This window comes from Thalassophryne amazonica, chromosome 2, assembly GCF_902500255.1.
Source record: "Thalassophryne amazonica chromosome 2, fThaAma1.1, whole genome shotgun sequence".
Classification (NCBI taxonomy): domain Eukaryota; kingdom Metazoa; phylum Chordata; class Actinopteri; order Batrachoidiformes; family Batrachoididae; genus Thalassophryne; species Thalassophryne amazonica.
The window spans coordinates 18463246-18486269 of NC_047104.1; the positions used below are offsets into that span (position 1 = coordinate 18463246).

At 41.2% G+C, this 23024-nt stretch overlaps 1 protein-coding gene across 1 annotated transcript in view; it reads right to left on the reverse strand.

The window, feature by feature from the left end:
* lrrk1 (leucine-rich repeat kinase 1) overlaps window positions 1-23024 on the reverse strand; it is a 387270-nt gene that overhangs the window by 60513 nt on the left and 303733 nt on the right. The window contains 2 exon segments of the mRNA XM_034162532.1: window positions 16340-16537; window positions 21036-21152. Of these exon segments, the coding sequence (XP_034018423.1) occupies window positions 16340-16537; window positions 21036-21152 (315 nt within the window).

Below are 23024 nucleotides of genomic sequence, written 5' to 3' on the forward strand. Positions count from 1 at the left end.
AAAGTGAATAAAATTGGTCCTAGCACAGAACCTTGTGGAACTCCATAATTAACTTTAGTCTGTGAAGAAGATTCCCCATTTACATGAACAAATTGTAATCTATTAGACAAATATGATTCAAACCACCGCAGCGCAGTGCCTTTAATACCTATGGCATGGTCTAATCTCTGTAATAAAATTTTATGGTCAACAGTATCAAAAGCAGCACTGAAGTCTAACAGAACAAGCACAGAGATGAGTGCACTGTCCGAGGCCATAAGAAGATCATTTGTAACCTTCACTAATGCTGTTTCTGTACTATGATGAATTCTAAAACCTGACTGAAATTCTTCAAATAGACCATTCCTCTGCAGATGATCAGTTAGCTGTTTTACAACTACCCTTTCAAGAATTTTTGAGAGAAAAGGAAGGTTGGAGATTGGCCTATAATTAGCTAAGATAGCTGGGTCAAGTGATGGCTTTTTAAGTAATGGTTTAATTACTGCCACCTTAAAAGCCTGTGGTACATAGCCAACTAACAAAGATAGATTGATCATATTTAAGATCGAAGCATTAAATAATGGTAGGGCTTCCTTGAGCAGCCTGGTAGGAATGGGGTCTAATAAACATGTTGATGGTTTGGATGAAGTAACTAATGAAAATAACTCAGACAGAACAATCGGAGAGAAAGAGTCTAACCAAATACCGGCATCACTGAAATAAGCCAAAGATAACGATACGTCTTTGGGATGGTTATGAGTAATTTTTTCTCTAATAGTTAAAATTTTGTTAGCAAAGAAAGTCATGAAGTCATTACTAGTTAAAGTTAATGGAATACTCAGCTCAATAGAGCTCTGACTCTTTGTCAGCCTGGCTACAGTGCTGAAAAGAAACCTGGGGTTGTTCTTATTTTCTTCAATTAGTGATGAGTAGAAAGATGTCCTAGCTTTACGGAGGGCTTTTTTATAGAGCAACAGACTGTTTTTCCAGGCTAAGTGAAGATCTTCTAAATTAGTGAGACGCCATTTCCTCTCCAACTTACGGGTTATCTGCTTTAAGCTACGAGTTTGTGAGTTATACCACGGAGTCAGACACTTCTGATTTAAAGCTCTCTTTTTCAGAGGAGCTACAGCATCCAAAGTTGTCTTCAATGAGGATGTAAAACTATTGACGAGATACTCTATCTCCCTTACAGAGTTTAGGTAGCTACTCTGCACTGTGTTGGTATATGGCATTAGAGAACCTAAAGAAGGAATCATATCCTTAAACCTAGTTACAGCGCTTTCTGAAAGACTTCTAGTGTAATGAAACTTATTCCCCACTGCTGGGTAGTCCATCAGAGTAAATGTAAATGTTATTAAGAAATGATCAGACAGAAGGGAGTTTTCAGGGAATACTGTTAAGTCTTCTATTTCCATACCATAAGTCAGAACAAGATCTAAGATATGATTAAAGTGGTGGGTGGACTCATTTACTTTTTGAGCAAAGCCAATAGAGTCTAATAATAGATTAAATGCAGTGTTGAGGCTGTCATTCTCAGCATCTGTGTGGATGTTAAAATCGCCCACTATAATTATCTTATCTGAGCTAAGCACTAAGTCAGACAAAAGGTCTGAAAATTCACAGAGAAACTCACAGTAACGACCAGGTGGACGATAGATAATAACAAATAAAACTGGTTTTTGGGACTTCCAATTTGGATGGACAAGACTAAGAGACAAGCTTTCAAATGAATTAAAGCTCTGTCTGGGTTTTTGATTAATTAATAAGCTGGAATGGAAGATTGCTGCTAATCCTCTGCCTCGGCCCGTGCTACGAGCATTCTGACAGTTAGTGTGACTCGGGGGTGTTGACTCATTTAAACTAACATATTCATCCTGCTGTAACCAGGTTTCTGTTAGGCAGAATAAATCAATATGTTGATCAATTATTATATAATTTACCAACAGGGACTTAGAAGAGAGAGACCTAATGTTTAATAGACCACATTTAACTGTTTTAGTCTGTGGTGCAGTTGAAGGTGCTATATTATTTTTTCTTTTTGAATTTTTATGCTTAAATAGATTTTTGCTGGTTATTGGTAGTCTGGGAGCAGGCACCGTCTCTACGGGGATGGGGTAATGAGGGGATGGCAGGGGGAGAGAAGCTGCAGAGAGGTGTGTAAGACTACACAACAACAAGTTATAGTTTTATATAGTTTTTGAAAAAAATAAAAAGGTCGGAAACTTTTCTAACAGACCTTGTATATATATATATATATATATATATACATATCCATATATATATATGGATTTGAATCGTGCGCTTGCATCAGCCAAGCTTGAACCTTCGTGCGCATGCGTGAGTTTTTTCACGCCTGTCGGTTGCGTCATTCGCCTGTGGGCAGGCTTTGAGTGAGCACTGGTCCACCCCCCTCGTCAGATATATATATATCTATATATACATATATATCTATATATATAGATATATATCTATATATCTAACAGATGGCCGGTCGTGAACTGGTAAGCTTTCAATTTGTGTGTTTTTAACAATGCTGTTTAGATATTTATGGAACATGTTCATATCCGACTGTTTTTCTAATCGTGTTTCACGTTTTACACTGTACGAGACCTGTTCCATATTGTAATAAATTTCACACTGTACGACACCTGTTTCATGCTGTAACAATACATGTTTCACACTACACAAGACCTGTTTCATATTGTAATGATACCTGCTTCAAACTGTACGACACCTGTTTCATATTCTAATGACACCGGTTTTACATTGCACAAGTCCGGTTTCATATTGTAATGATACCTGTTTCACACTGTACGAGATGTGTTCCATATTGTAAAGCTACTTTTCAGACTATACGAGACCTGTTTCATATTGTAATCATCCCTATATTATACTGTATGAGTCCTGTTTTACACTGTACAAGGCCTGTTTCATATTGTAATATGTTTTACACTGTGTGAGTCCTGTTTCATATTGTAATGATATCTGTTTTACACTGTATGAGTCCTGTTTCAGATTATACAAGGCTTGTTTCATATTGTAATGAACCCTGTTTCATAATGCCCTGATCCGTTTCATACTGTAATGATCCCTGTTTCACACTGTCATGATCCCTGTTTCACACTGTATGAGACATGTTTCATATTGTAGTAATACATTTCACACTGTACGAGTCCTGTTTCATATGGGAATGAGACCCGTTTCATATGGTAATACCTGTTTTCACTGTTTCACATCGTGCATGACCTGTTTCATATTGTAATAAAACATGTTTAACACTGTATTAGACCTGTTTCATATTGTAATCATCCATTACACAGTGTACGAGAACTGTTTCATATTGAAATTATACCTGTTTCACACTGCACAAGACCTGTTTCAGACTATAATGATACTTGTTTATGTTGTATGAGATTCGTTTCACATTGTAATGACATATGTTTCACAATGCACAAGACCTGTTTGATACTGTAATACCTGCTTCACACTGCAGGAGTCCTGTTTCATATTGTGATGACACCAATTTCACACTGTACAAGACCTGTTTCATATTATAATAATACCTGTTTCACACAGAACAAGACCAGTTTCATATTGTAATACCTGTTTCACATTATACTAGTCATGTTTCATGTTGTAATGACACCTAATTCACACTGAACAAGACCAGTTTCATATTGTAATACCTGCTGCACACTGTATGGGTCCTGTTTCATATTGTAATGACACCCGTTTTACACTGCATGAGACCTGTTTCATATTCTAATGACGCCCGTTTTACACTGCATGAGACCTGTTTCATATTCTAACATCTGTTGCAGACTGTATAAGACCTGTTTCTTATTGTCATGATCCCTGTTTAACACTGTAATGATCCCTGTTTCACACGGTTATGATCCCTGTTTCACAATGTAATGATCCCTGTTTCACATGGTTATGATCCCTGTTTCACAATGTAATGATCCCTGTTTCACATGGTTATGATCCCTGTTTCACATGGTTATGATCCCTGTTTTACACTGTAATGTTCCATGTTTCACATGGTTATGATGCCTGTTTTACACTGTCATGATCCCTGTTTCACATGGTTATGATGCCTGTTTCACACTGTCATGATCCCTGTTTCACACTGTAAGGATCCCTGTTTCAAACTGTCATGATCCCTGCTTCACACTGTCATGATGCCTGTTTCACACTGTCGTGATCCCTGTTTCACTGTCAGATACCTGTTTCACACTGTCAGATACCTGTTTCACACTGTTGTGAATCCTGTTTCACGATGTAATGATACCTGTTACACATTGTCATGACCCGTTTCACACTGATCCATTTCACAGTCACAATCCCTGTTTCACAATGTAATGATCCCTGTTTCACACTGTCACGATCCATGTTTCACAATGTAATGATCCCTGCGTCACACCCTGCGTCGTGATCTCTGTTTCACATTGTCATAATCCCTGTTTTACACCGTCATGATACCTGTTTCACGCTGTCATGATCCCTTTTTCACACAGTTATGATCCCCGTTTCACGCTGCCGTGATCCCTGTTTCACGCTGCCGTGATCCCTGTTTCACACTGTCACAATCTCTGTTTCACACTGTCACGATCCCGTTTCACACTGTCACGATTCCTGTTACATACTGTCGTGATCTCTGTTTCACACTGTCGTGATCTCTGTTTCACAATGTAATGATCCCTGTTTCATACTGCCACAATCCCTGTTACACACTGTCACGATCCGTTTCACACTGTCGTGATCTCTGTTTCACACTGTTGTGATCTCTGTTTCACACTGTAATGATCTGTTTCACAGTCACGATCCCTGTTTCACAATGTAACGATCCCTGTTTCACACTGTCACGATCCCTGTTACACACTGTCACGATCCCTGTCACACACTGTCACGATCCCTGTTACATACTGTCGTGATCTGTTTCACACTGTCGTGATCTCTGTTTCACAATGTAATGATCCCTGTTTCATACTGCCACAATCCCTGTTACACACTGTCACGATCCGTTTCACACTGTCGTGATCTCTGTTTACTCTTCCTTTTCAGATATTTAGATTACCTTTATATACTAGCATAGTTCCACCTTAGAATTGGAATATAATATATAATATATACCTTACTGAATTTTCATGATACCTGTTTCACGCTGTCATGATCCCTTTTTCACACAGTTATGATCCCCGTTTCACACTGCCGTGATCCGTTTCACGCTGCCGTGATCCCTGTTTCACACTGTCGTGATCTCTGTTTCACACTGTCGTGATATCTGTTTCACAATGTAATGATCCCTGTTTCATACTGCCACAATCCCTGTTACACACTGTCACGATCCGTTTCACACTGTCGTGATCTCTGTTTCACACTGTTGTGATCTCTGTTTCACACTGTAATGATCTGTTTCACAGTCACAATCTCTGTTTCACAATGTAACGATCCCTGTTTCACACTGTCACGATCCCTGTTTCACACTGTCGTGATCTCTGTTTCACACTGTAATGATCTGTTTCACAGTCACTATCCCTGTTTCACACTGTCACGATCCCTGTTTCACACTGTCACGATCCCTGTTTCACACTGTCACGATCCCTGTTACACACTGTCACGATCCCTGTTACACACTGTCGTGATGTCTGTTTCACACTGTCGTGATGTCTGTTTCACACTGTCGTGATGTCTGTTTCACACTGTCGTGATGTCTGTTTCACACTGTCGTGATGTCTGTTTCACACTGTCGTGATGTCTGTTTCACACTGTCGTGATGTCTGTTTCACACTGTCGTGATGTCTGTTTCACACTGTCGTGATGTCTGTTTCACACTGTCGTGAAGTCTGTTTCACACTGTCGTGAAGTCTGTTTCACACTGTCACGATCCCTGTTTCACACTGTCGTGATCCCTGTTTCACACTGTCGTGATGTCTGTTTCACACTGTCGTGATGTCTGTTTCACACTGTCGTGATGTCTGTTTCACACTGTCGTGATGTCTGTTTCACACTGTCGTGATCCCTGTTTCACACTGTCGTGATCCCTGTTTCACACTGTCGTGATCCCTGTTTCACACTGTCGTGATCCCTGTTTCACGTTCTCATGAGCCCTGTTTCACGTTCTCATGATCCCTGTTTCACGTTCTCATGATCCCTGTTTCACAGTGATGATCCCTGTTTCACAATGTGATGATCCCTGTTTCACACTGTCGTGATCTCTGTTTCACACAGTCACGATCCCTGTTTCACAATGTAATGACCCGTTTCACACTGTCACGATCCTTGTTACACACTGTCGTGATCTCTGTTTCACACTGTAATGATCTGTTTCACAATGTAATGATCCCTGTTTCACACTGTCACGATCCCTGTTTCACACTGTCACGATCCCTGTTTCACACTGTCACGATCCCTGTTTCACACTGTCGTGATCTGTTTCACACTGTCGTGATCTCTGTTTCACACTGTAATGATCTGTTTCACACTGTAATGATCTGTTTCACACTGTAATGATCTGTTTCAGTGTCATGATCCCTGTTTCACACTGCTATGATCCCTGTTTCACACTGCTGTCATCTCTCTTTCACACTGTAATGATCTCTGTTTCACACTGCAATGATCCCTGTTTCAGACTGTCATGATCCATGTTTCACACCATTATGATCCCTGTTTCATAGTGTTATGAGCCCTATTTCACACAGTCACAATCACGATCCCTCTTTCACAATGTAATGATCCCTCTTTCACATTGTCACCTACCATTCCTGGTTCTCAAGACCAGGCACCTAAGTGACTCTACTCTTTTCTACTCTCCTATTTTACTCTTCCTTTTCAGATATTTAGATTACCTTTATATACTAGCATAGTTCCACCTTCGAATTGGAATATAATATATAATATATACCTTACTGAATTTTCATGATACCTGTTTCACGCTGTCATGATCCCTTTTTCACACAGTTATGATCCCCGTTTCACACTGCCGTGATCCCTGTTTCACGCTGCCGTGATCCCTGTTTCACACTGTCGTGATCTCTGTTTCACACTGTCGTGATCTGTTTCACACTGTCGTGATCTCTGTTTCACAATGTAATGATCCCTGTTTCATACTGCCACAATCCCTGTTACACACTGTCACGATCCGTTTCACACTGTCGTGATCTCTGTTTCACACTGTTGTGATCTCTGTTTCACACTGTAATGATCTGTTTCACAGTCACGATCCCTGTTTCACACTGTAACGATCCCTGTTTCACACTGTCACGATCCCTGTTACACACTGTCACGATCCCTGTTACACACTGTAACGATCCCTGTTTCACACTGTCACGATCCCTGTTACACACTGTCACGATCCCTGTTACACACTGTCACAATCCCTGTTACACACTGTCACGATCCGTTTCACACTGTCGTGATCTCTGTTTCACACTGTCGTGATCTCTGTTTCACACTGTAATGATCTGTTTCACAGTCACTATCCCTGTTTCACAATGTAACGATCCCTGTTTCACACTGTCGCGATCCCTGTTTCACACTGTCCCGATCTCTGTTACACACCGTCGCGATCTCTGTTTCACACTGTCGCGATGTCTGTTTCACACTGTCGCGATGTCTGTTTCACACTGTCGCGATGTCTGTTTCACACTGTCGCGATGTCTGTTTCACACTGTCGCGATGTCTGTTTCACACTGTCGCGATGTCTGTTTCACATTCTCATGATCCCTGTTTCACACTGTCGTGATGTCTGTTTCACACTGTCGTGATGTCTGTTTCACACTGTCGTGATCCCTGTTTCACGTTCTCATGAGCCCTGTTTCACGTTCTCATGAGCCCTGTTTCACGTTCTCATGATCCCTGTTTCACACTGTGATGATCCCTGTTTCACACTGTGATGATCCCTGTTTCACACAGTCACGATCCCTGTTTCACAATGTAATGACCCGTTTCACACTGTCACGATCCTTGTTACACACTGTCGTGATCTCTGTTTCACACTGTAATGATCTGTTTCACAGTCACGATCCCTGTTTCACAATGTAATGATCCCTGTTTCACACTGTCACGATCCCTGTTTCACACTGTCACGATCCCTGTTTCACACTGTCACGATCCCTGTTTCACACTGTCACGATCCCTGTTTCACACTGTCACGATCCCTGTTTCACACTGTCGTGATCTCTGTTTCACACTGTCGTGATCTCTGTTTCACACTGTCGTGATCGCTGTTTCACACTGCTGTCATTTTGCTGTTATTTTGGTTCCCAGTGGAGAAGGGAAGACGAGGCAAATGGGAGCGGTCGTGTCGGCACGTTTTAGCCTGCACACCTTGACAGAGTTGCATTTTCTCTTTGTTTGCTGTGTAATTTGCCCAAAAACTCAGAGAAGGCGCCGTGTTTGTGATTGGGAAAGATGAGTGCTGTCCCCGGAATTTAACCCTTTAGCACCCACCCTCAAATGTGACTATGGCTCCCTGTTACTATAAGTTGCACTTTGTTTTGTGTAGTTTGACATGCACCTGTTGTCCAGTGCAACTTCTATACTGAAAAATCACAATTCCCTACACTTTTATTACAGTGAAAAGGAGAAACACAACATTAAAATTTTTGTTTGAAATAAATGGGGTGCTTTGTAACAGGGCTCAGTTAGGCCCCATTAAAAAAAAAAAAAAAAAAAAAAAACAGTTTATCATCCCAGCCTGCATGCCGAAATTGGCCCACTACAATTTTTAAAGTTTTTTTTGACGTACAGCTGGTGCAAGAACTGGCACATCCGCTAGGTGGTGAGTATGATTTGGCTGAAGACGGCTGAAGTTTACCTAGCCAAGCCCAGAACTTGCCGCTTGTTGTCACTGACAACCACACACACGAGGACGATGCCATTTATTGTGATACAGATTACTGATAAGGCCAAGAATCTGAAGCCATGGTACAGGGTGAGCGTTCCCCCCGAGGCGATCATGAGTGATATTTCAAATCAAATCAAATCAATTTTATTTATATAGCGTCAAATCACAACAAACAGTTGCCCCAAGGTGCTTTATATTGTAAGGCAAAGCCATACAATAATTACGGAAAAACCCCAACGGTCAAAACAACCCCCTGTGAGCAAGCACTTGGCAACAGTGGAAAGGAAAAACTCCCTTTTAACAGGAAGAAACCTCCAGCAGAACCAGGCTCAGGGAGGGGCAGTCTTCTGCTGGGACTGGTTGGGGCTGAGGGAGAGAACCAGGAAAAAGACATGCTGTGGATCAATCACTAATGATTAAATGCAGAGTGGTGCATACAGAGCAAAAAGAGAAGGAAACACTCAGTGCATCATGGGAACCCCCCAGCAGTCTAAGTCTATAGCAGCATAACTAAGGGATGGTTCAGGGTCACCTGATCCAACCCTAACTATAAGCTTTAGCAAAAAGGAAAGTTTTAAGCCTAATCTTAAAAGTAGAGAGGGTGTCTGTCTCCCTGATCCGAAATGGGAGCTGGTTCCAGAGGAGAGGAGCCTGAAAGCTGAAGGCTCTGCCTCCCATTCTACTCTTACAAGCCCTAGGAACTACAAGAAAGCCTGCAGTCTGAGAGCGAAGCGCTCTATTGGGGTGATATGGTACTATGAGGTCCCTAAGATGGGATCTGATTATTCAAAACCTTATAAGTAAGAAGAAGAATTTTAAATTCTATTCTAGAATTAACAGGAAGCCAAAGAAGAGAGGCCAATATGGGTGAGATATGCTCTCTCCTTCTAGTCCCCGTTAGTACTCTAGCTGCAGCATTTTGAATTAACTGAAGGCCTTTCAGGGAACTTTTAGGACAACCTGATAATAATGAATTACAATAGTCCAGCGTAGAGGAAATAAATGCATGAATTAGTTTTTCAGCATCACTCTGAGACAAGACTTTTCTAATTTTAGAGATATTGCGCAAATGCAAAAAAGCAGTCCTACATATTTGTTTATAAATAAAATTGGTCCTAGCACAGAACCTTGTGGGACTCCATAATTAACCTTAGTCTGTGAAGAAGATTCCCCATTTACATGAACAAATTGTAATCTATTAGATAAATATGATTCAAACCACCGCAGCACAGTGCCTTTAATACCTATGGCATGCTCTAATCTCTGTAATAAAATTTTATGGTCAACAGTATCAAAAGCAGCACTGAGGTCTAACAGAACAAGTACAGAGATGAGTCCACTGTCTGAGGCCATAAGAAGATCATTTGTAACCTTCACTAATGCTGTTTCTGTACTATGATGAATTCTAAACCCTGACTGAAACTCTTCAAATAGACCATTCCTCTGCAGATGATCAGTTAGCTGTTTTACAACTACCCTTTCAAGAATTTTGAAAGAAAAGGAAGGTTGGAGATTGGCCTATAATTAGCTAAGATAGCTCGGTCAAGTGATGGCTTTTTAAGTAATGGTTTAATTACTGCCACCTTAAAAGCCTGTGGTACATAGCCAACTAATAAAGACAGATTGATCATATTTAAGATTGAAGCATTAATTAATGGTAGGGCTTCCTTGAGCAGCCTGGTAGGAATGGGGTCTAATAGACATGTTGATGGTTTGGAGGAAGTAACTAACGAAAATAACTCAGATAGAACAATCGGAGAGAAAGAGTCTAACCAAATACCGGCATCACTGAAAGCAGCCAAAGAGAACGATATGTCTTTGGGATGGTTATGAGTAATTTTTTTCTCTAATAGTTAAAATTTTATTAGCAAAGAAAGTCATGAAGTCATTACTAGTTAAAGTTAAAGGAATACTCGGCTCAATAGAGCCCTGACTCTCTGTCAGCCTGGCTACAGTGCTGAAAAGAAACCTGGGGTTGTTCTTATTTTCTTCAATTAGTGATGAGTAGTAAGATGTCCTAGCTTTACGGAGGGCTTTTTTATAGAGCAACAGACTCTTTTTCCAGGCTAAGTGAAGATCTTCTAAATTAGTGAGACGCCATTTCCTCTCCAGCTTACGGGTTATCTGCTTTAAGCTGCGAGTTTGTGAGTTATACCACGGAGTCAGGCACTTCTGATTTAAGGCTCTCTTTTTCAGAGGAGCTACAGCATCCAAAGTTGTCCTCAATGAGGATATAAAACTATTGACGAGATAATCTATCTCACTCACAGAGTTTAGGTAGCTACTCTGCCCTGTGTTGGTATATGGCATTGGAGAATATAAAGAAGGCTTCATATCCTTAAACCTAGTTACAGCGCTTTCTGAAAGACTTCTAGTGTAATGAAACTTATTCCCCACTGCTGGGTAGTCCATCAGAGTAAATGTAATTGTTATTAAGAAATGATCAGACAGAAGGGGGTTTTCAGGGAATACTGTTAAGTCTTCAATTTCCATACCATAAGTCAGAACAAGATCTAAGGTATGATTAAAGTGGTGGGTGGACTCATTTACATTTTGCGCAAAGCCAATCGAGTCTAACAATAGATTCAATGCAGTGTTGAGGCTGTCATTCTCAGCATCTGTGTGGATGTTAATCGCCCACTATAATTATCTTATCTGAGCTAAGCATTAAGTCAGACAAAAGGTACGAAAATTCACAGAGAAACTCACAGTAACGACCAGGTGGACGATAGATAACAAATAAAACTGGTTTTTGGGACTTCCAATTTGGATGGACAAGACTAAGAGACAAGCTTTCAAATGAATTAAAGCTCTGTCTAGGTTTTTGATTAATTAATAAGCTGGAGTTGAAGATTGCTGCTAATCCTCCGCCTCGGCCCGTGCTACGAGCGTTCTGGCAGTTAGTGTGACTCGGGGGTGTTGACTCATTTAAACTAACATATTCATCCTGCTGTAACCAGGTTTCTGTAAGGCAGAATAAATCAATATGTTGATCAATTATTATATCATTTACTAACAGGGACTTAGAAGAGAGAGATCTAACGTTTAATAGACTACATTTAACTGTTTTAGTCTGTGGTGCAGTTGAATATTTACAGCCAGTATGGTTATTAACCATCAGATAATAAAGGTAAAACCTCTTAAATCATTCTAAAGTCACTTTTAAGCAGGAACGAGGCCGTTTTAAGCAAACAAGGCAAAACTCGATGACACATTGAAATGACCAATGCACAGTGAACGCATCAGCTAGCAGCTCGTGTAGCCGTGGCGCTCTGATTGCTTCCTTCATCTTTTATAATGAAATAATGCTGAATGATTTTTGAGTGGAAATGATTGTTGTCCAAAAGCTTCAGATATCTGTCACTGAGATACATGATGACTGGAGTGCAGTTTGAAGCAGAAATGAGGTGATAATCTGTGAACCACAGCTAATGATGCATGAGCAGTGAAGGCAGGGTGAACTGATTTTTAGGGGGGACGGTTCGGTCGGCGACACCAGACAATGGACGCAGCTTGGACGCTAAGTACAACAGTGCAAGGTGAGTTTTTCCTTGTCCCCTTCTTCTTCTTATCTGTAGTTAGGGTCACTTGGTCCTTGAGGGGTAGTTGGATGACATCCCTGTTTTTTGTGGATTTTAATCAAATACTATTGCAGAGCTGTGAGGCTGGTTTTGTCATAGTTCTAAGTGAAACCGTACTATAGTCTTTGAGTCTTATTAGGGGAAATGAAATTTCTCAGCTTCAAAATTTTACTATATTGTTTGTTCTCTGTTTCTAAGATTTCACTTTTTCATCACTTTTCCTGAGCAGCAGCACACATTTAAAACAGTTTGGTAAGTTGGGTAATTTAAAACAGTTGGGTAACGTCAAGTGTTGGTTATACAAGCGATTGTGATGGCGTTACTACTTTGAGCTTTTCTTCCCCTGACCCAGAGGGGACAGAGGACCATGGTCTTAGATTTGGCTGATTCTCATCCCAGTCGCTTCACACTCAACCTCAAACCTGCTCAGTGCGTGGTGGAGGTCACTGCCTGATGAAGCCAATAGAATCACATCATCTGCAAAAAGAGTATAATTCACATTTACCACTTCATGCAACAAGATGCAAAATTTATTTAATCACAAATAACTAGAGTTACTGTACAGTAACTCTAGTCATTATTTATTTATTTAGCAGAGCTAAGTGAGAGTTGAGAGCCTGGAGCCTGGAAGTTAAGCACAAAAGATTAAAACCAGAGCTATCTGTGAGCATGATAAGCTAACAGCTCACATTGTCCTCTAATCTGACTGTGTTTGAGGAGCGAGCCACTCCTCAGCCAGGCGGGCAGTACTGCTTGGAAGACAGAGATGTTAAAGACTTCTCTGAGACATCCTTAAGCTGTTCTACAGTCCCGGAGACTCCCTTCGTCCTGGCTGGAGACCGGTGTAATGCCCAGAGTCCACAGCCTTCATTTGTCATTCCAGGCCTCTAAATGTGCGTCTACGTTACTGAGCCGCCTAGTCGAGGGGCTGGCACATCCTGTCTGTGATGGCCCAGAAACCTCACCAGTGTGTGTCCTTATAGTTGAGCTTCACCAATATTTCCTCCTCGCATGTCTAATACCATGGAACAGTGTCTCTGCATCTGACAGCAGAAGTACAAGTCGTCCAACAGGGAGTGGACCTTCCCAGTCAGCCGGGCTTTCAGGCAGATTTTTGGATGGATGCACTTGTTAACATGACCACTGACAGTCGATGCTGTTGTCATATGTGGCTGCTGCTCTCAATGTGTACTATTGGATGGTATGTAGGAACGCCATTCTGGCACGAGTTTGGCTCAACTTGCAGAAGTGTTCCACGGTGTGGTCCAACTGGGATGGAACCCAGGACCAATAAAATTCTGATGAGTCCATTTTTCTGCAGAGTGCTTGCTTGAGTCTTATCTGTGGTGCGATCCAGCTGACACGCTCAATTTAAGAACTAAAGTTCAGTACTATTATTATTACTACGTGCAGACTAATCACATCCCACGGGATGCCACTAAAACAATGAAATCATTTAATCAGAGCGAGAAGTCTGGAAGGGAATCAGACACTCTAAAATAAGTAAAATGGAGAAAACAGAGCTTTTTGTCCAGAATGGACAGAAAGATTCATGTTCATTCTTCAGTTCAAAAGCACTCTGCCTCGTGCTCCAAAACAGTGGCAGCACTGTGCATCATCACTGCGAGATCTTTGAGAAATCAGAAAACACGTGATCTAAGAGCCCAGTATGATCCATCTGCCAGAAAAAAACCCCCAAAGCAATCATTCATTGCCCAACTACCTCAAAGTACACTTTTTCGTTATTTTTCTAAAATTAAGTACTTTATTTTCAGATCCTTGTTAACCCCCAAAACACGAATCACTGCTAATCATGAATTATCCGCAAACCGTTAACTGCAAAACGTGAATACTGAAAAATATCTCCTAAAATGTGAACGCGAGTCTCACAAAACGTGTGCTTGCATGAGCCAACCTTGAACCTTCATGCGCATGCGTGAATTTTTTCACTCCTATCGATTGCGTCATTTGCTGGTAAGCAGCCTTGTGTGAGGATGGGTGTAGTCTCTCGTCGGATTTTCTTTGCAAGGAAAATGGCAGAACAACTGGAGCAGCGCGACTGCATCAAATTTTGCCAGAAACTGGGCGACAGCCAGGTGGAAACCATTCAGATTATTCAGACGGCTTTCGGTGACGATGCTATGAGCATCACACAGATTAAGGAGCGGCACAACCGCTTTAAAGGCGGCCACACAACGGTGGAGAGCAAGCCACGCTCCGGTCGGCCATCAACATGCTGAAATGACCAGATCATTTCCAAAGTGAACGCTGTGGTGATGCGGGACCGTCGTGTGATTATCCGAAAAATTGCAGAAGAGGTGGACATCAGCACTTTTTCGGCACATTCCACTGGGACAGAAGATTTTGCCATGAAAAGAGTTGCAGTGAAATTCATGCAGATGGCTTCGGTACGAAGCTGCTGACGGATCAAAAGCGCCACCGTGTTGAATTCTCACAGGACATGCTGGACTCCAAAAAATGATGTCCACAACTTCCACCATTCGGAAGATTCAGACGGCTTTCGGTGGCTTTTCAGTCGTGTGACTATCCGAGAAACTGTGGAAGAGGTGAGCATGTCACAGCATGTCCTGTGAGGATATATATATATATATATATATATATATAATATATATATATATATTATATATATATAGCAATACTGTGTTATCATTCCTTCTTATGTTAGATAATGTATCTTTAAAGTTATGTTTATTATAGATGAGGCATCTCATCAATCTCAATTTCAAGCTCAGATACACTGCGCGCAACAACACGCAGTGACACACAGTGTTTTTAAATGGGTTGTGCAATGTCCATGACATAGTTCAAGAAATTATTGCATGCCAGAACTTTGAACATTTCAAAATTTTCTTTGCGCACTAGCACACAGCCACGAACAGCTTACCACAGCTGACTCATTGGCACGCGAGATTGCGTACCAGTGCAGGGTTCAAATTTGTGCAAGTGTCAAGGTGCGAAGATTAAATGAATTGATTAAATTAAACAACAACAACAAAAAAACATCTCTCCTTCTGTCTTGTATATAGGCTTCATTTTATTAACATCTCTTCTCACCTTAAGGTTTATCATGTCGAGGTGCACTCTTGACTTTGCACGAAAAATGATTTTGTAGTCATTTCATCACTGCCATGAATGAGACAGCTCCTCCCCTGCTGTGTGATGTGATGTGATGATGAGGGATGTTGATTTGCAGACTTGTGCAAATGTGATTCAGAGCTGGGGTGTGAAATCTAGATTCTTGACCTCTTAAAAAGTTTCTAATACAATAACCCAAGTCATTTATTTGATTACAAATCAACACACTGTTGGTAAAAATCTAAACAGACCTCATAGTGTGGGTGCGTGCATGTGCGTGATTGTGCGCGTACATCTAATAACTAGTAACATGCACGTAGGGCCTGTCAATATATCTTGCATTGGGGCCCGTGCTGAGGTTGCTATGCTACTGAGACAGATTACTGTCCACATGTAGTTATGTATGTAATCATGTTCTATCGGGAATGACATTTATTTGTGATTTTATCACTGTTAAAACTGTTCAAACACAGCTGGTGGCTGATTTCTGGAAATAACTAAGGCCTGGATCTTAATCTTGATCCAGTACGATCACAAACCCAGACACATTTCTTCAGTGTGTGACATTTTGACTCACTGGGTGCAATGTAGAGAAATATTTCTCAGAATGCAACAGACATCTTGTTTTTTTCTGGATAAGACTCAAAACCTTTCAGTCACCCCTCATAATAAAGAAATACTTTGGAATAGTTAAATGCTGCTGACAGCATCAGACTTTTAGACATCAGACTTGATCTCAAATGACTTCAGACTTCTGACTGCTCTGTGTTCAAAAGAATGATGAAAGTCCTTCAGGTCACAGACACACTTGTTACTTCTTATCTCGCCTCACCTGGGAGCCACTGCTGACCAGAGCCATGCTCCTGACTGGGTACGGTCTCTGCCTGTGATCTGTGTCCTCCATGCCAAACACAGTCTTATTGATTGTGTGGAAGCACAGGTAAGATTCTCTGTCCAGAGGAAGATCATCTACCAGGTTGTAAACAGCCACAAGTCCATCAGACATTCCTGCAAACACTCTGGCCAGGCTCTGAAAGCAGACATTTCATTATTTTATTATTACAGCTATATTTTGATGGTAGAGCAAGTAGCTCAGTGGATAAGATGCTATCCTGCCAATATGGATGTGATGCATACGCAGTGATACCTGACATTTCATCTGCAATGTTTCAATTCACCCAGCTGTAAATGGGCACTGGTCTTGGTTGAGAAAGTAACCTGCGTTGGACTGGTATCCCGTCTCAGGGGAGTCACACTTTCATTCACTTGATGCCACAGAATCCAGAGATAAGCACAGACACCAACAGGCCTCACAGCCTACGGTGCATCCAGAAAGTATTCACAGTGCTTCACTTTTTCCATATTTTGTTATGTTACAGCCTTATTCCAAAATAGGATACATTTATTGTTTCTCCGCTGAAAATAACACCCCATAATGACAACATGAAAAAAGTTTTTTTTTTAATTTTTGCAAATTTATTAAAAATACAAAACAGAAATCACATGTACACAAGTATTAACACCCTTTGCTCTATACTTTGTTGTTATTAAAAATACAAAACAGAAATCACATGTACACAAGTATTAACACCCTTTGCTCTATACTTTGTTGATGCACCTTTGGCAGCAATTTTAGTCTCAAGTCTTCTTGAATATGATGCCACAAGCTTGGTGCACCTATCTTTGGGCAGTTTTAGTCATTCTTCTTTGCAGCACCTCTCAAGCTCCATCAGGTTGGATGGGGAGCATCGATGCACAGCCATTTTAAGATGTCTCCAGAGATGTTCAATCAGATTCAGGTCTGGGCTCTGGCTGGGCCACTCAAGGACATTCGCAGAGTTGTCCTGAAGCCACTCCTTTGATATCTTGGCTGTGTGCTTAGGGTCAGTGTCCCACTGAAAGATGAACCGTCGCCCCAGTCTGAGGTCAAGAGCACTCTGGAGCAGGTTTTCATGCAGGATGTCTCTGTACATTACTACAATCATCTTTCCCTCAATCCTGACTAGTCTCCCAGTTCCTGCTGCTGAAAAACATCCCCACAGCATGATGCTGCCATCACCATGCTTCACTGTAGGGATGGTGCCTGGTTTCCTCCAAACATGACATATGGCATCAATCAATCAATCAATTTTATTTATATAGCGCCAAATCACAACAAACAGTTGCCCCAAGGTGCTTTATATTGTAAGGCAAGGCCATACAATAATTACGTAAAAACCCCAACTGTCAAAACGACCCCCTGTGAGCAACCACTTGGCGACAGTGGGAAGGAAAAACTCCCTTTTAACAGGAAGAAACCTGCAGCAGAACCAGGCTCAGGGAGGGGCAGTCTTCTGCTAGGACTGGTTGGGGCTGAGGAGAGAAGTGAAATGAAGTTTCTAGTATTTACAGAAAGTGTGCAATAATTCTTTAAATAAAATTGGGCAGGTGCATAAATGTGGGCATTCACATGAAAGAGTTCAATCTTTGTCTCATCAGACCAGAGAATTTTGTTCCTCATAATCTGAGAGTCCTTCAGGTGCCCTTTGGCAAATTCCAGGTTGGCTGCCATGTGACTTTTACTAAGGAGTGGGTTCTGTCTGGCCACTCTACCATACATGCCTGAATGGTGAATTGCTGCAGAGATGCTTGTCCTTCTGGAAGGTTCTCCTCTCTCCACAGAGGAATGCAAGAGCTTTGACAGCGTAACCATCGGTTCTTGGTCACCTCCCTGACTACGCCCCTTCTCCCCGATCGCTCAGTTTAGATGGGCAGCCAGCTCTAGGAAGCGTCCTGGTGGATCCGAACTTCTTTCATTTACGGACGATGGAGGCCACTGTGCTCAATGGGATCTTCAAAGCAGCAGAAATGTCTCTGTACCCTTCCCCAGATTTGTGCCTCAAGACAATTCTGTCTCGGAGGTCTACAGTCAATTCCTTTGACTTCATGCTTGGTTTGTGCTCTGACATGCTCTGTCAACTGTGGGACCTTATAAGCAGACAGGTGTGTCTTTCCAAATCATGTCCACTCAACTGAATTTACCCCAGGCGAACTCCAATTAAGCTGTAGAAACATCTCAGGATGATCTGTGGAAACATGATGCACCTGAGCTTATTTTGAGCTTCATGGCAAAGGCTGGGAATACCTATATACATGTGACTTCTTAGGTTTTATTTTTTATATATATATATATATATATATATATATATATATATATATATATATATAGCCAAGTGGCATCTGTGTACAACTTTGATCATGGTGAAACTGGGGAGAGCTGACATTTGTTGTTTGGTATGCTTATGTACAACCCCAGTTCCAATGAAGTTGGGACATTATGTAAAATGTAAATAAAAACAGAATACAATGATCTGAAAATACTCTTCAACCTATATTCAATTGAATACACCACAAAGACAAGCTATTTAATGTTCAAACTGATAGACTGTTGTTTTTGTGCAAATATTTACTCATTTTGAAATGGATGCCTGCAACACATATCAAAAAAGTTGGGACAGGGCAACAAAAGACTAGGAAAGTTGATGAATGTTCAGAGAACACCTAATTGGAAACAGGTGAGTGTCGTGTTTGGGTATAAAAGGAGCATCTCCAAAAGTCTCAGCTGTTCACAAGCAAAGATTTTGTGAACAACTGTGTGAAAAAAATAGTCCAACAGTTTAAGAACAATGTTTCTCAACGTTCAATTGCAAGAAATTTAGGGATTACATTACCTACAGTCCATAATATAATCAGAAGATTCAGAGAATCTGGAGAACTTTCTACACGTAAGCGGCAAGGCCGAAAACCAACACTGAATGCACGTGACCTTCGATTCCTCAGGCAGCACTGCATTAAAACCACCATCATTGTGTAAAGGATCTTACCGCGTTGGCTTAGGAACACTTCAGAAAACCATTGTCAGTTAACACAGTTCATCGCTACATCTACAAGTGCAAGTTAAAACTCTACCATGCAAAGCAAAAGCCATACATCAACATCATCCAGAAATGCTGCCGCCTTCTCTGGGCCCGAGCTCATTTTAACTGGACAGATGTAAAGTGGAAAAGTGTGCTGTGGACTGATGAGTCCACATTTCAAATTGTTGTTAGAAATCATGGACGTCGTGTCCTCCGGACAAAAGAGGAAAAAGACCATCCAGATTGTTACCACCGCAAAGTTCAAAAGCCAGCATCTGTGATGGTATGGGGTTGTGTTAGTTCCCATGGCATTGGGCAACTTACACATCTGTGATGGTACCATCAATGCTGAAAGGTACATCCAGGTTTTGGAGCTACACATGCTGCCATCCAAGCAACGTCTTTTTCAGGGACGTCTCTGCTTATTTCAGCAAGACAATGCCAAGCCACATTCTGCATGTGTTACAACAGCGTGGCTTTGTAGTAAAAGAGTGCAGGTACTAGACTGGCCTGCCCGCAGTCCAGAACTGTCACCCATTGAAAATGTGTGGCGCATTACGAAGCGCAAAATACGACAACGGAGACCCCGGACTGTTGAACAACTGAAGTCGCACATCAAACAAGAATGGGAAAGAATTCCACCTACAAAGCTTCAACAATTAATGTCCTCAGTTCCCAAACACTTATTGAGTGTTGTCAGAAGGAAAGGTGATGTAACACAGTGGTAACATACCACTGTCCCAACTTTTTTGAAATGCGTTGCAGGCATCCATTTCAAAATGAGCAAATATTTACACAAAAACAATAAAGTTTATCAGTTTGAACATTAAATATGTTGTCTTTGTGGTGGATTCAATTGAATATAGGTTGAAGACGATGTGCAAATCATGTATTCTGTTTTTATTTACATTTTACACAACATCCCAACGCCACAAAAGCTTAAAGTTGATAGGACTAAATTTTTGGAGAAATTAGCTTTAACAACAGTGTTCATGTATCCATCCCCTGATTATCTGGTATTATACCAAAGCAATCCATTGCTTATGTCATCTAGGCTGTCATATTTTGAATTAATTTATATGAAGTTGTAGAGATTTCCTTTCCATTTGAGTTTAAGGAAGATAATTTTACAATTTTTTTTTTTATTTATTTGTACTTTTGTATTCTTTTTTTTTATCTGAAATGGTCCAATAAATTAAATGTGCGAAATACCAAGTGTTCCAATACTTTTGGAGGGCACTGTGTATCAGTCACCTAGAAGAAGTTCTTAATCCATTAAATTAGTTTTATGGACACTTGGATTACTGGTTTGGATAAATGGATTGAAGATTCCAGTTTCAAAGAAAGTAACTCAAATCATTTGTAATCAAAAGGTTAAAGCAGTGGTGTCTGAGGTATTCCTGAAAGGGCCAAGAAGGTGCAGGTTTTCTTTGCAGCCACTGACTCCAGCAGGTGATTTCAGTGATTAACATCACTTTGAGCAGGTGGGATGAGTTCATCAGTGAAATCACCTGCTGGAGTCAGTGGCTGCAAAGAAAACCTGCATCCTCTTGGCCCTTTCTGGAATAATTTGGACACCAGTGGGTTAAAGGGATTAAATGTTGAGAAGTTGACTGAGTGATGCAGACTGACCTGTTCATGTGCTGGAACAGGAAACAGGCAGGTGATGACAGCTGGGCTGGAGAACTGTTTCTGTGGTATACTGAGGGGACACATGTCCTTCAAACTGTAGATGAACACCTCCTGCTCCTGACAAACAAATAAACAGCAGAGACAGGCAGGTTCATAAATATGTGAACACCAATTTTGCTTTCACAGCATGTGAGAGTTAAAAGTAAACAATTAACACAAGTTGATGCTATGATTTACATTTTAACTTGAAGGACATGTTCACAGAATGTTCCATGGTCTCCTCAGACAGTGGGCGCAGAGAGGAATTCTGGATGTAATGTCAGTGTCAACACAGCTAACAGCGAGAAGATGTTTTTCTTAATCTACATTCCTTTGTTTTTATTCAGGGTATTCAGGAATTTTTCTTGGAGAATAAAAGGTGCCTGTGACAGCAAAGTGGACGAGTATGGACAACGTTTTTTTTAAAGTCTGCTTTCAGCCAACTTTGGGTTGTCTGCCTCAAATTTAGGAGACTAAATGTACCAGGATGACTGTCTTCTGAACTCTGTCCATGTGAAGTTCCAACAGCTGCCAGAGAACTAAGTTGTAAATATGCTGTAAATTGTGCAAATATTTATGATGTGACTGTGTCCATCGATCATCCATGACTGGATGATGGGGACAGGTGTCTTCAGTCCACTTCACCTCACTGATCAATCTCAGTTCTCAGCGGACTCTCAGACTATTGCAGTCACTGCTCCGCCACCTCACTGCTGCTGTTCTGATGACTTCAGCTGCTTCTTTCCCTCTGTGGCTGACCACTGATCAGTAATACAAGGTACAGTTGGCCAATGACAGCAAAACCTGCCGTAGATCTGCTTAGTGTTGTTGCCGTCGCCTGTTTCATTGTTAAAACAAGACACGCTCCCCCCCAAACAATCCAATCAGGTTGCGTTAACGGTGTGCTGTCGGCTGGTCGGTACCTCAGTGGCCATCCAGAGAGTGTTCCCCATCTTCATCTGACAACTGATCCTGCTACCTGCACAGGACATCCTCTTCACCTCCATTTGACCTTGTCCACATTCACCACGCTGTAGTTCCTACAGAGAACACAGACACAAACCACTGCAACATGAGTCAAGATCTTAAGACCTTCACAACTTCAACAGTAAACAACTTCTTCTCTTGGGTCCTTCAAACAGAAACAAGTCACGTAGGCCATCTGGCATACTGGGCAATGCCGGTGGGCCGACGCGCATTTTTAGCCGGCTGTCATCATTATTTAAGAAAAAGTATATTAGAAATTCTTTTTGTCGACCATGATGACCCATTGGCTGATTTTCTTGAAGGATACTGGGCTAATCCAATGACATCTGTCAGCCTTCCTCAGCCTGCCACTCTTCCCCTCCTTGTCTCCTCCTCCTTGACCAAGGTTTTCAGCTGACCGGCGCTGAAGGTGGATCAACCACAAAAGCGCAAGGGGAGTGCAGAAATGCTGTGAGAAAAAGGTTAAAAAGGCTACAAGCAGACTCAGCAAAATGTGCCAAAAAGTGCTGGGGGGGGGGGGGGGGGAGTAGCCTACACACACGTAAGCTAGCACACAGTCAGTAGTGAAGGCTGTATTAAGCAAAATGATGAGAGTTGTCAAAAGCACAAAGCACTTTGTGAAGATGTTTGTTATGTCCTGTGGCAAGAATGCTTGATATGTTCCACAAAATCAATCCAAGCTGATGTTCTCACATGACATGTAAAAAGTCAACAAAAAGTTTCTTTGTCTAATTTGACAAATTAAAGACAAGAATCCAAACGACTATCTACAAATAATTTGTATGAAAGAAGAGAGAATGAAGAACATATTTATAAGTTAGCCTGGTGTATGATGCAATGACAATAACATATTATCAATGCAGATTATGGTTGACTTACTCAGATACATTTGATTTCTTAAAAGGTGTCTCTGCCAGTGGGAAATAGCTAAATCTATCTTTTTAAAAATGAAAACCAAAGATA